The sequence below is a fragment of the Lissotriton helveticus genome, chromosome 6 (genome assembly GCF_964261635.1).
Source record: "Lissotriton helveticus chromosome 6, aLisHel1.1, whole genome shotgun sequence".
Classification (NCBI taxonomy): Eukaryota; Metazoa; Chordata; class Amphibia; order Caudata; family Salamandridae; genus Lissotriton; species Lissotriton helveticus.
The window spans coordinates 11975473-11989785 of record NC_136067.1 but is presented as its reverse complement, the minus strand read 5'-3'; the positions used below and the strand labels follow the sequence as shown (position 1 = coordinate 11989785).

Here is a 14313-nt window from a genome sequence, read left to right as displayed (position 1 = left end):
AATCATACATCAACCACACAGCACAGACACAAAGCCCTTCTGTGCACTGCAAGGACACAGAGCTCTTCTGCACACTGCAAGGACCCACCCACCCCTCTGGCAACCACACTGCAAGGCCACACACCAGCTATACAATCTTATTCAAAACAATGCACAAGAAACACCAAAAGTCTTCGTTCCCACATAAACAACTCTGTACTGACACAGACCCCTCTTCTACATTCCCACTGTACCCACAATGCAAAAACGCAGACCACTTCTACTATCCCACAACACTTCAAGGACTTGCACCAGCTCTATAATCCTGTCTCAAACACACTACAAGGACACATGCACAAACGACGACAGTTCCGCAGAGACCACAAGTCTCTGACACAGACTACTCTTTCAACGCCCCACAATATCCGCACTGTAGAGGCATAGACCGCTTTTACAAACCAACCACACTGCAATGGCACACACCAGGAATACAATCCTTTATCAAACACACTCAACAACATACACCAAATACCTTCATTCCCACATAAAACACTCAGACCACTATTCTACTATCCTACAGAATGTACAATGCAAGAACACAACCAACTTCCACAATCCCATCAAAACTACGCTGCAAGGACATGCATCAGCCCTACAATCTTGCATCAAAAAAACAGCAACAACAAACACCAAATGCCTTCATTCGCATGTAAACCACTCAGCACTGACAGTGACCACTTCTACAATCCCACCACAACGACACTGCAAGGGCACACACCATGTCTACAATGCTGCATCAAACACACTGCAAGGACATGCAGCAGGCTCTACACAATTGCATCAGAAAAACTGCAAAAACAAACATCAAAAGCCTTCAATCTAACATAAACCACTCTGCACTGACACAGACAACTATTCTACGACCCCGCAGTATCTGCAATGCTAGAACACAGCCAACTTCTACTATACCACCAAAACTACGCGGCACAGACCCGCCACGTCTACAATGCTGCATCAAACATACTGCAAGGACAGACACAAAAATACTTCACTCCCAAATAAACCAATCTGTACTGACACAGACCACTCTTCTACGACCTCTCACTATTCACACCACAAACAACAAAAGCACTCTTCTATGATGCCACAGCATCAACACTGCAAGGACACAGACAACTTATATAATCCCACCACAACCACACAGCTAGGACATGCACCAGGTCTACAAAGATGCAACAAACACCCTGCAAGGACAAACATCAAAAGCTTTCATTGCCCTGCTCTGACATAGACCACTCTTGAATGATGCCACAGCATCAACACTGCAAGGACACAGACAACTTATATAAACCAACCAAAACCACACAGCTAGGACATGCACCAGGTCTACAGATGCAACAAACACCCTGCAAAGACAAACACCACAAGCTTTAATTTCCATAGAAACCACTGTGCACTAACACCGACCACTCTTCTGCGACCCCACTGTATCCACACCGCAAGGACAAAGACCACTTCTACAATTCCACCGCAAGCCACACTGTAAGGACATGCACCAGGTCTACAAAGCTGCATCAAACACACTGCAAGGACAAACGCCACCAGCCTTAATTCCCACATAAAGCAATCTGCACTGACTCTGGCCACTCTTCACGGACCCCACAGTATCCACACTACAAGCACGTCCTACTGCGACAATCCCACCACACAGCAAGAACATGCACCAAGTTTACAATCTTGCATGAAACACACTACAAGGACAAACACCAAAAGCTTTTATTTCCACATAAACCACTGTTCACTGACACTGACCACTCTTCTGCAACCCTACAGTATCCGCACTGTAAGCACACCCTACTCCTACAATCCCACCAACTGCAAGAACACTCTCCAAGTCTACACTCCAACATTCAAAATCACTGCAAGGGCATGTTCACAAATTAGTACAGTTCTGCAGGGCCCACAAGCCACTGATACCCACCACTCTTCTATGACCCCACAATATCCACACTACAAAGATGCAAATACCTTCTAAAATCCCACTACAGCCACACGACAAAGACACGCACCATGTCTTATAATCCTGCAGAAACACACTACAAGGACAACCACCAAAAGCTAAACTCCTTCACCCTCGCATAAACCACTCAACTACAATCCCACAGTATCCACAGTGCAAGGACACAAACTAATTCTACAATCCCACTACAGCCACACGACAAAGACACGTACCATGTCTATAATCGTGCCGAAACACACTACTAGGACAACCACCAAAAGCTAAACTCCTTCACCCTCACATAAACCACTCATCTACACCACAGTATCCACAGTGCAAGGACACAAACTACTTCTACAATATCACCACAGCCACACTGCCAGGACATGCTTCAAGACTACAATCCTGCATCAAACACACTCCAAGGACAAGTACACTAATGACTACAGTTCGACAGGACGCACACGTCACTGGTGCAGACCATTCTTCTATGACCGCACAGCATCTACAACACAATGACTCACACCACATCTACAATCCCACTGCATACACACTGTAAAGACACACACCAGGTCTCCAATCATGCATCAAACCCACTGAAAGGACAAATAACAAAAGCCTCATTCCCACATATACCATTCTCCACCAACACACAACCCTTCTATTATCCCACCACAACCACTGCAAGGACACACACACACATATGTACTATTCCGCAGGAACCATTGGGCAAACCACACCACACTCCTACAATCATGCAGCAACGACACTGCACGGATGCATGCCATGTCTACAATGCCACTGCAACACACTTCTACTATCATACTCAAATACCACTGTAATATAAATGCTAGACAAAGAAGGTATGGCAGAGCCATATATGAACAGCAACATAACCTTACCTGCCTTGAAAGACCCCATGAACTGTAAAATGTACCATTTCTTTCTGCTCTAAATAGGTGCTGGCTTTACAACTGTGGTAACTTGAGCACATCCTGTTTTCACAGGCCAAGAGAAGGCAGTGGTCTCTGCTCTGTTGGAGTGCCTAACTCCTCCAGTGGAGAGATCTATTCTTTTAGGTGAACTGTGAGCTTTTAATGAATGGCAATTGAATCTCTGGCCTCTCTCATCAGGACTCTATAGTCATTGAGAGGGTAATTCTTCTCTAAAGCCACTGTGCCAAGGCAGTGTGATGGACATCAACAGCGCAAAGAACGATGAGCTAATAGCATGACTGCCTTCCACATATTCATCTATTTCTGTTCAGCCACTTTGCATATCCGTACATCAGGGCATATGTCATATGCTACTCAAGTACACGCAGGTAGCGAGCATAGAGAGGGACAACTCTTTTGGTGCTTGGGTTTTTGATATTGGGTTTGATTGAGGTCGGGCCAGTTCAATATGGCTGTAATGAGAGTCTGCAGGGTGAGAGAAAGCAAAGGCAACGGGTGGATCCTGGCTGGAAGGTTGGGTGAGGTGCAGTCGTGGTAGGGTAGTATGGGCTCAGGGTGTGGTGGTCAGAGTGGTGGTAGTCTTCTGCGATACCGGCAATTAAAGCATTGACAGGAACCACCATGAACACAATTACTGCCAATGCATTGTAACTGTAAACTTACAATTATTTTTATTTTCAAAAAGAAAATCCCAAAGAGGATTTTCTTTTTGAAAATAAAAAAAATGCTCCCCTCACCATGGAAGCTTCTGCCCATGGCAAGGGGGGCACTGTGCACTTTTAAATGATCCTTATTGCTGGGCTTTTTCCTGGCGGTGCCGGTCATTGAGAAATGGCTGTATGTCTGTCCATCTAAAGTAGGTGGGAGGACATACAGCCAAATCTCCGACAACCCTTCCTCTGTTGGACTGTCTGAGAAGTTTGACCATGGCAGAGAAGGAGTAGTCTCCGCAGTCATCAAACTATGGTCTGCCCGATTCAAAATTGTGCAGGCAGGCCAAAATTTTGGCGGAGAGGGAACTCCGGCGCCATTGCGATGAGTGTTTCTCCTCGGACCTGCAGATTGAGTCGAACTATGCCGCTCTCTGCACAGAGATTTTCTCAGTCTTGGACTCCACTGCTCCTTTAAAAACTCATAGGTGCAGGGGGAGACCTTCATCCCCCTGGTTCATGGACAGCCTAAAAAATCTGAGGCTGGCTTGCAGGCAAGCGGAGAGGAAGTGGAGACAGGCGTACTTGGACAGGGACAGGCTGGCATGGAAAATAAAGCGGACAGAATACAAGAAGGAGATTCATAGAGCTAAAGCATCGTATTACTCCAACAAGATTACTGATGCCCCGAATAGCTCCCACAGTATTTTCAATATTTTAAATAGCATTATCAGCTCTGACTGTGTCAAGAATGAGATCCCCCCCCTCCCAGGAACTGTGTGAGAATCTAGCTGGATTCTTCCAGGACAAAATCAATAAGATCATTGAAGACTTGAGGATGGGTCAGCAACAATCCAGAGCCAATAGCTTAGACTCCTCGGTATTGGCCGAGTGTGATAGACCTCTGAAGCAGGGCCTAGGCACCCCTCCCTCCCATCATTACAATCTTGGAGCGGCCTGCGAACAGGGAAGAGTTCAGTCCCTTGTGGAATTCTCGCAGCTGACTGCAGATGAGTTTAGGGGAGTGGCCTCTGTTATTACATCTGGGTCTCCACTTGACCCGCTACCATTGAAAATCTGGACGCAGTTTGAGGATGAGCTTTTTCCCACGCTTCGGCTTGTTTGTAATCAGTCGCTCTCCACGGGAGTGGTTCCTTCGCAGTGGAAGAGGGCGGTGGTGACCCCGTTACTGAAAAAGCCCACCCTTGATCCCAAGTGCTTGAAGAACTTTAGACCCATCTCGCTCCTACCTTTCCCAGCAAAAATCGTTGAGCGGGTGGTGGCAGGCACTCTTTCCAGACATCTTGAGCAATACAAGCTCTTGGATGAAGTGCAGTTTGGCTTCTGGCCAGCCCATGGTACCGAGACGGCCTTGGTGACCGTGCTGGATGAGCTTCGTTGGTGAGCAGACAGGGGTCAGGCAGGTGTGTTGATACTGCTTGACCTGTCTGCCGCCTTCGATACGGTGAACCATGCCATCCTGTTGGACAGGCTGAGAGAGAGGGGGGGGGGTGCTGGCAGGGCCCTGGAGTGGTTTGAGTCCTTCCTCAAGAACAGGGAACAAGCGGTGGCCCTCCCTCCCTTCCCATCCACCTTCTCTGCCACCCTGCACGGCGTTCCCCAAGGCTCAGCAGTCAGCCCGGTGCTGTTTAATATCTATATGAGGCCCTTAGTTGCTCTCATTCAGAAACATAATATCGAAATCGTCAACTACGCTGCCGATACGCAGCTGATTCTTTCCCTGGAGGGAGATAATTCGACCTCCTTGGAGGAATTTCATAACTGTCTGCGAGATGCGGCGGGGTGGTTGAAAGCCAACTCACTGCAATTTAATGCAGAGAAAACGGAAGTGCTTTACTGCCTAAGCCTAGGGTGCAAACTCCTTTACCCTGTAACTTCTGGCCTGGGGATTTCTCCTCAGCGGTACAGCCAGTGAAGGTAGTGCGTAACTTAGGTGTTATGTTCAATTCGGAGCTTTCTCTGGAGGCGCAGGTATCAAAACTAGTAGCTGGCTGTCTAGCTGTCATCAGACTTCTGAGAAAAATTCTTCCCCTACTTCCGCCCCCTTGCCCGGCTTGAGGTGGTACGCTGCACTGTGCTCAGCAGGCTAGATTATTATTATTAACTCCCTGCTGCTGGACTCTCCAAGCTTTCTTATTGATAGACTTCAGAGAGTCCAGTCTGCGGCGGCTAAACTAGCTCTGGGGTGGCCGACGAGAGCCTCCTCCTCTACAGCTTTGGCCCAGTTACACTGGCTTCCGGTGAGACAGAGGGTACAATTCAAGTCTCTCTGTCTGACCTTTAAGGCCCTGCATGATCTAGGTCCTGTTGGCCTACAAAGGAAATTTAGATGGTATGTTCCAGCCCGCAGCCTAAGCTCCTCCTCTGCTAGGTTGGTGACAATACCTCGGTTTAAGAAAATCAAAGCAGCAGGAAGAGCGTTGGCGTAGCCGCGGCGAAACTGTGGAATGCTCTCCCGGCTGACCTCAGACACACTTCCGATCTCCTTCTGTTTAGGAGAAGATTGGAAACACTTCTCTTCCCTAAACTCTAGTCCGCTACCGCCCTCCTTCTTACTGCTGTCTTGAGTCTGCAAGCGCCAGGATGCCTTTTAGGTGATAGACGCGCTTTACAAATGCAATAAATAAATACAATACATTTCCTCTCTGCCACCAGTTAGGTAGGGCTCTTTGTTTGGATTTACAAATGTTAAAAATTTGGAAGTAGCTCTTTATATAAGGTCAATATTTAAGCAGTTCCTATGTTGGAGTCTGTTCTTCTCAGTCTTTGTTTTTACATGAAATTAAAAGTCTGGTAGACTAGGTAAGTTTTCAGCAACTCCCTAAAAGGGGTAAGGACTATACCTATCAACCCACCCTCATTTGGCGGGTAAAACCCCCTTTTTGGAGTGATCATTAACCATTCAGCTAAGGGGATTACCTTCTTAAACGCCTGATTTCACCCGCATTTTTTACTTAAGAGGTTGAGAGGCATGAAGGTCACTCAGATGATTACTTGAGGCTGCTTGTGGAAGCAGGGGGTGGAGGTTTACAACAAGAATATGCAGGATGGTGAAAACCTGGGGTTTGGGAGGGTGAGAGTCAGCATACCTGGGGAGTAGATTCAGGGTAAGAGGCTACAGGAAAAGATTAAAGGAGAGGGGAGGGTGAGGGGAGAAAATCTGCTGAAAAGTGAAGTATGTGAAATGCTTTTTACCGGATCCCCTTTTCCACGAGGATTGCCAGAGACTTCTGTTCCAGCCTATTTGCCTTTCTGCTCGCCCTTCACCGTTCGCGACACCCGCTTCGCGGGTGCCGCTCAATTGCTCCCTAAGGCTGTCCCCCGCTGGTGTGAGCGGCTCTGCAGTCGGCAGAGAACACACGCGCTCCCAGTTGAGGAGGGACAGGTGAGAGCAACAAAGTGCGAGCTAGCGCGTTGAGACTACCGGGGGACTGCGAGGACCAGCAGCCTCAGCTCTACACAGCTGGTGCCTCTTCCCCCGGCGGCCACACCCCCAGCCCCCAGCAAACATTAAACGCGCCCAACACCGGCTGAGTGGGTGCTTTTTACCGGATCCCCTTTTCCACGAGGATTGCCAGAGACTTCTGTTCCAGCCTGTTTGCCTTTCTGCTCGCCCTTTACCGTTCGCGACACCCGCTTCGTGGGTGCCGCTCAATTGCTCCCTAAGGCTGTCCCCCGCTGGTGTGAGCGGCTCTGCAGTCGGCAGAGAACACACGCGCTCCCAGTTGAGGAGGGACAGGTGAGAGCAACAAAGAGCGAGCTAGCGCGTTGAGACTACCGGGGGACTGCGAGGACCAGCAGCCTCAGCTCTACACAGCTAGTGCCTCTTCCCCCGGCGGCCACGCCCCCAACCTTCTCGTATATTACTGGCTTGGTCACTACCGCACCGCGGGACGTGCGCGGGACGCAGCACCGGGGCGAAGACCGGGCAAAGAGCGGGCCGTTTGAGGCCGTTAGAGTACGTGAGAGTCCGGTCCGGGCCCTGTCTCTTTGCCTGCCACATCGAGGCCATTGAAACACCAGTAAAATGAGTACTAGGGAAACTAGGAGTAAAACATCTTCCCTAGCTGCGGCCGGAACTGTCAAAGGCCCCATTGACACCTACTTTGCTAAAGCGGGTTCTCTCCTGATTGAGGAAATCGAGGTCCTGGAGCGAAGAATCTCCCAAGAAATAGACTGGGTAAGGAGATCTTCAATAGGCCCAATGGCCCAAGCTAGAACCCCAGAGGATAGACCTGGTTTACCAACTATTTGTAGCATTGACCAGGCAACAGGTCCACTTCCAAGTACCTCAACTACTAACCCAGAGTTCACCATTGAGGTCCCGAGTGACTTTGAGGATATGAGCCTTATGGCCTTACCTAACACCCAAATCCCTCAACCCATATCAATAGAGAATACTGAGGCAGCCAAAGTCACAGAACCTTATAAAGATTGCAATAGGGGGGCTAGAGAAGGGGCTATACAAAAAAAGAAGCAGGGCCAACAAATCAAAGAAGATAATAGGATCAAATCTCCCAAACCCAAACAAGCTAGAGGTAAAGGGGGGATAGGAGATACCCCTGCCTCTAGGCTGGAGAGGCCGGGAAGGTTAACCACCCCTAAAACTGCCAACCCAACTTCCCCACCACAGCCCACTAACAACGCGCCAGTAGATATCACCTCCGATGACATTACATTGGAGGACATAGGCACACTCCTCAAGGCCCTATTGAGTCCCCTTGAGGCTAGACTGATCAAGATCGAAGCTAGACTAGTTATCATCGAAAAGGCAACTGTCCAACTTGCCGACTCAAGGAAAATCGATAATAGCGGGACAAATATAGTAAAAGAGGGACTGGGACCAAAACCCACTAAGGGCAATGGACCTCCTACAGTAACAAACAATAAGCTCCTACCCGCAAACCCTAAACCCTCACAATCCATGTCAAATAATACTTCGCAACCACCAGAGGCCAACAAGGCCCCTATCCCAAAACAACAAACAGTAACTGCCACACCAAAAATAATCCCCCCACCAAAAGACAATGCTTTGCCTTCGACTAATATCAGGGGCGATTCACCACTCATTGGAGAGAAATCAAACACTAATCGTAGACCAAAGCCTATAAACCTTCCCCCAGAAGCAGCACCCTACACCCTAGTACTGGCGGGGGTCCCGGAATTAAACTCTCTCACATTTGAATCCACTACCTCACTGAAGAATAAAGTTATTAACTGGCTCTCTGTAAATAGACCACTCCCGAGAGGAACAACCAGTGATATCTCCATGGCTAGGAGGGCAACGTGGGTGGGCTACACTAGGAAATCCATCAGGGGAGACTGCATTCTGGTCACTTTTAGAGACCCGAATACAGCCGCGTACATTTGCACCTGGGCTTCTGATGAGGATTTTGGTAGTATCATTCAACCACTTCCTCTTTCATTTTTCTATCCCTCAAATTTTTACAACTCAGAGGACTATAGATGGGGGCACCACCAAGAGCTGTTGGAGGGTTGGGAAAACTGACCTAGGGAGAGAATTGTCCACCCACAATACAGGGGAAGACCAATAGAGCAGTTCCCTTTATACGGGGATGAGGCTGGCTGGGAAACTGTTACAAGAAGGAGGGGGGGGGACGGTGGCTACAGGAGAGGAATTCCTGGGCCACACAGAACACATTATCCCGCCAATCCATCTACCCACAATAGATACAGTAGTCTAGAAATGGTAGATTGACAGGTGGCTGAAGAGGGGAGTGTCCTACAAATATCTCCCACGATTGAGATTAACACACCCCCAGCTCCAGATATATATCTTATGGCATCCAGTACAGTCGAACTTAGTCAAGTCCCAAGCAGGACGTATCCTATTCTATCCCCTGCCAACAAGCCCATGGGCATGAATCACTAAGCCAACCGGTGCCCATTCAGCTTACCCCCAACAACTCTGCTTCTTCAGGCCTAGCCACTACCCAATTGTCACATATTACAGTGATTTCTTGGAACGTGGCAGGCCTTGCCAGCAAAATAGATTGCACAGAGTGGGGTTCTTACATCAGCTCCAAAAACATACTCCTTTTTCAAGAGACCTGGGCACGTGAGGAAATATCATTCCTGGGCTTTGCCTCTTTCTTCAAAGCCGCTAAATGGGGGGGAAGGGGTAGGCCGTCAGGGGGACTTACGACATGGATAGCCACGGATTTAGGTTGTCAAGCTTCCTATCTAGAGACCGCCTCCGATGACTAATTGGCTGTTCTACTTGAGTGGCCAGACTCCACGAAGTTGCTAGTCATCAACATTTATTCAAGGCCGGTACCAATGCACAAAGAATCTGGGACTATAGATGAGTTAGCTGGGCTCTTAGAAGGCATTCCATGCGAACTAGCATGCCTGGTGGGAGGTGATTTTAATTCTCATTTCGAACCACTGCCTGGACTACGTGATGGTCCTTCCCACGAGGAAGACTCATGTTGGTTCGTCCCAGAGACAGTGGCACCACCCCCAAGGGCCTGGACTCCTTTGGCCTTGCAGATAACTGCCCTCACTCTTAACCTAGGTCTAAGGGCGTGCAACGGCCGTTGCAAATCAGATATACCCAGTATCCATACCTATAACAAAACAGGTAGTGAATCTAGACTGGACTACATCATGGTTAAATTGTTTATGTGGTCAGCAATAGTTGATTTCAAAGTCACGGAAAGAACGGATAGTGACCATAATGCCTTGGAATTTACTTATTCCCTGCCTGGGGGGGGGAGGTCACTTCCCACGGACCGGATAAAGATAAGGCGGGCCTCCTACTGGAAAACAATCGGAGGAAAGTCAAGTGGGAGAAATTGGCCAACAGTCCAGATAAAATACCCCGGCTATACGAAAGGATTATTCCATTTTTGGAGAACGCCTTTCAGCTAGGAAACGAGGTCTCAGATGATGCCAGCAGAGGAAAGCTTGCACAAATACACGCAGACATCATCAACACCTTAGAGCAGGATCTGTTCTCATCCTCAGGGAATAGGAAAGGCCCTACGCCCAAGACGTCCTGGTACAATGCCGCTTGTAGGGAAGCCACGGCCCTCTTGTTACTTGCCATAAAGGGTCGCCTTAACAATGAAGAAATCCGTGTCAGGAGAAGATCGTATAAAATCCTCCTGGTGAATGCGCGGGCGGAATGGGACCACGACTATTGGGAAAATCTCACTAAAACACTAACAAACAGAGATTCCCGAAAATTCTGGCGCATAGTCGCGAATGGCACGGAGGATTTATTTCTTCCGCAATAGAGCCTAACATAGCCCCCTTGGTATGGCAGTGTCACTACGAGGCGCTGTATGCGGAAGGAGGGGGGGATCAAAACAGCGATGGTATCATAAACATATCCAGTCCTACAGGGGTTGCTTTTACTGAAAAAGAGGTGAGGGAGGCCATTAAAAACTTAGCCGCAGGAAAAGCACCGGGTCTTGACGGGGTGCCAGGGGACTTGTTTAAGCAGGAACCGGGGATATGGACACCATACCTTACATTGATATTCAATGCTATTCGGGGGGGAATGGAGGTGCCCGATACTTGGAGGGGAGCAGAGGTGGTCCCAATTGATAAAAAGGGATCCCCCCTGCTTCCCGCCAACTACCGCCCCATCAGTCTCATCAATATATCCCAAAAACTCTTTGGTAGACTGATTCTGAATAGACTCCAGGCCTGGACAGAAGAGATGAACATCTTGTCCCCTTATCAGGCAGGATTTAGGCAGGGTGTATCGACCACAGACCAAATTCTTACGCTAAACCTCCTTTATTTGAGAACAGCTGTAATCGAGGGTGGCACTTTATACACTATTTTTGTAGACTTACGTGCCGCCTTCGATTTGGTACCCAGAGCAAGGCTGTGGAGAGTCATGGAGGAGCTGAACGTCCCTGGTGACATTTTGGCAATCCTGATGAGACTTCATCATAACAACTATGCCCGCGTAAGGTGTGGCAAAGGTGGCAAGCTAACCGAAAGGTTCCCCGTTCGCAGAGGGGTGAGACAGGGTTGTGTGCTTGCACCGACCCTGTTCTGCCTCTTTGTGAACGGGGTTGTTGCCCACCTTAACAGGATTGCCAATACTGATGCCCCAAAGTTGACAGGTAGCAGGGTGCCTGCAATTATGTTTGCAGACGACACCCTGCTGCTGTCTAAATCCCCTATGGGGATCCAACGCATCTTGGATGGCTTTTTAGAGTTCTGCTCTGAACGAGGATTGGAAATCAACCCACAAAAAACTAAATATATGATTTTGAATCCCAACCCCCATAATCGAGCCCCCCCCAGGATAGGCACAGTCCAACTAGAACGTGTGCATAATATCGAATACTTGGGGATCACCATAAATGAACATCTAACGTGGACGTCTCACCAGACTAAAGTGACCATCAAACTGGCTCAGTTGGCGGGTGGCACCATGCGTCTGGCGAACAAATCCTTTTATCGCCCACTAACCCCAATCATGCATATTTACAAAACTCAAGCCCGGGCGGGTGTCACATATGGGGGTGAGCTGTGGGGTCACTCTCAACTCCCTAAGTTACAGTCAATCGAAAACAAATTCCTGAGACAGGTCGTTGCCCTTCCCCAGAGTACTCCTCTACTCCCCCTCAGATTAGACCTGGGAATTCGATCAATAACAGAGGAGCTGGGACTCAAACCCCTAACCTTCTGGAGGCGTTTGTGGTGTAGCCCAGACCTTATAAACTACAGAGAGGAACTACAGGAATTCCTGGAGCTACGGAATGCCAAGAGGATCCCGTGGATGATCTACGTCAAGGGAATGCTAGAGAAGATGGGCTACCCGGAACTATGGACGGATCCTTCAAACTCTTGTGTAAAGACTCCAAAAAAGGTACTCGTGAGAGCATATTACGAACTGATGCTCACAAGAGCCATTGATGCCACTCGAGAAGGACCCTTGCCACACTTGTTCCTAAAAGCGAAAGACTCTTACTGTCTTGAAAGTACTCTAGACGCTATTTCTCCTGTACTAACGAGAAAACTATTTTTACAATGGAGATACGGATGCCTTCCCCTAGCATCATTTACAGCGTCATGGCAATCTCGCTCCACCGTAGAAACTTGCCCAATGTGTGCTCATCCGAAGGAGGACGATGTTCATGTTGTATTCTTCTGTAAGGGCTATGAGAGGAGTAGGAAATACTGGTTAGTCCCGTTACTCAGGAACTTGGGCTTTAGATCTTTTCAACCTGCTTATAGAGTTTTAAAGACAGACCTCTCTCCCACTGTAGTTTTTGCCCTATCGAAATTTTTGACCTCTATGTGGTACACTCGAAGCAGATTGATGAAAAGACTTGTATAAAAAAAAACCTCGAAAGATATATACCGTTTTACCCCACCCCTTGTTTTAAAAGGAAAAAATGTCTTAATTATTGGATCACATCGTGTTTAATTGGTTTTAAGTTTGTATAAATGCTATGCATCTTTTATGATCTGTGATCGAAATAAAGATTTTGAAATGAAATGAAATATTCCTTTTATTTATCTTATTTTGCCTTCAAACTAAAATTTGTATTTAAAAAAACTGCAACGCTGACTTTGACAATGACTATAGAAACTGGGGTATGTGGCGGAGGGAGAATGTATCGATTAAACACACAAATCGTATGTGTTTGGGCTTCTTAAGAAATCTGAATGGTCCTAAACCTGGCCGATTAAAATTGGTTGAAAGGAAGACCTATCAGATTGCTCTTCATTCAGCAATCTGATTGGCCAATCAGAATAAAGACATGTCTAATGCTCATTCCAGGAGCTGCTGGTAGCCAGTTGAAGAAATATTTCAAGCAGACCTAGTAAACAGGTTTTAGCCTCGGCCAAACCAGAGCAGATCAAGTTTCATCACCAGGACAAGCTGCAGGATACCAGCATGAGCAGTAGACCCTGTCCGCTGGGACAGTCTGCGGCACACTCACCCAAACATGGCCGCCGTCTGCCGCGTGTTCTGCTGCGGGGGGGTACAGGTGCTGGTGGAGAGCAGGATGTCGCTGCCGCCCTTCTCCCAGTCGAAGGCCTCATTCTCGGTGATGCCCCGCTCCTTCATACACTTCTCAAACACTGACATGATCATCTGCGGGGAAGAAGGAAAGCGCGTGTTACTCGTGTGGCTGGAAACAGGGCGCGGGGTGCATGATGCCACGCACCGGCCACAGCAGGACAAATGACCGGACATACTATAAGGCAGTAGTTATTAATATGGATTGAGAAGAGAGAGAATATTCTAGAGTCTCAAGCTCCACCTTTTAGGAAGAATCAGTGAGTATGACGCAAACTGATATTGTAGGGTCCTAGGTTGTGGAAAAGCATCTCTATTGATACCAGATCAGCACCGACCAACCTACAATTCAGAAAAGAGCTGAAGGCACACCTCGTCAAGGAGCACCACCCCTCACTCGACCCTTGACCTTTCTCTAATGATTGTAACTTTCTGAGGCTATGCACTACTCTGTCTCATCCCACACGTCTCCCAATATATCCTCTACCTCCACCCTCTGACTCATCCCAGACCCCATTCCACTACAATGATCTCCAAAATAACCCTTTCTAGACTCTCCCCTCCTCTACCCCTCCTTGGCTCACCCCAGCAAAAGTAACACCTTTTATTTATAGCACAGCAAAGCTACAACAATATAAAGCAAGTTATTGTTTATAGCACAAGGACTCATAGAAGTTGAGCACTGTCTGT

At 48.1% G+C, this 14313-nt stretch overlaps 1 protein-coding gene across 1 annotated transcript in view; it reads right to left on the bottom strand.

Moving 5' to 3' along the window:
• TTBK1 (tau tubulin kinase 1) overlaps positions 1-14313 on the bottom strand; it is a 405906-nt gene that overhangs the window by 140829 nt on the left and 250764 nt on the right. Inside the window, exon 10 of the mRNA XM_078647282.1 lies at positions 13544-13698. Coding sequence (XP_078503408.1) covers positions 13544-13698 — 155 coding nt within the window. The remainder of the gene's footprint in view (positions 1-13543; positions 13699-14313) is intronic.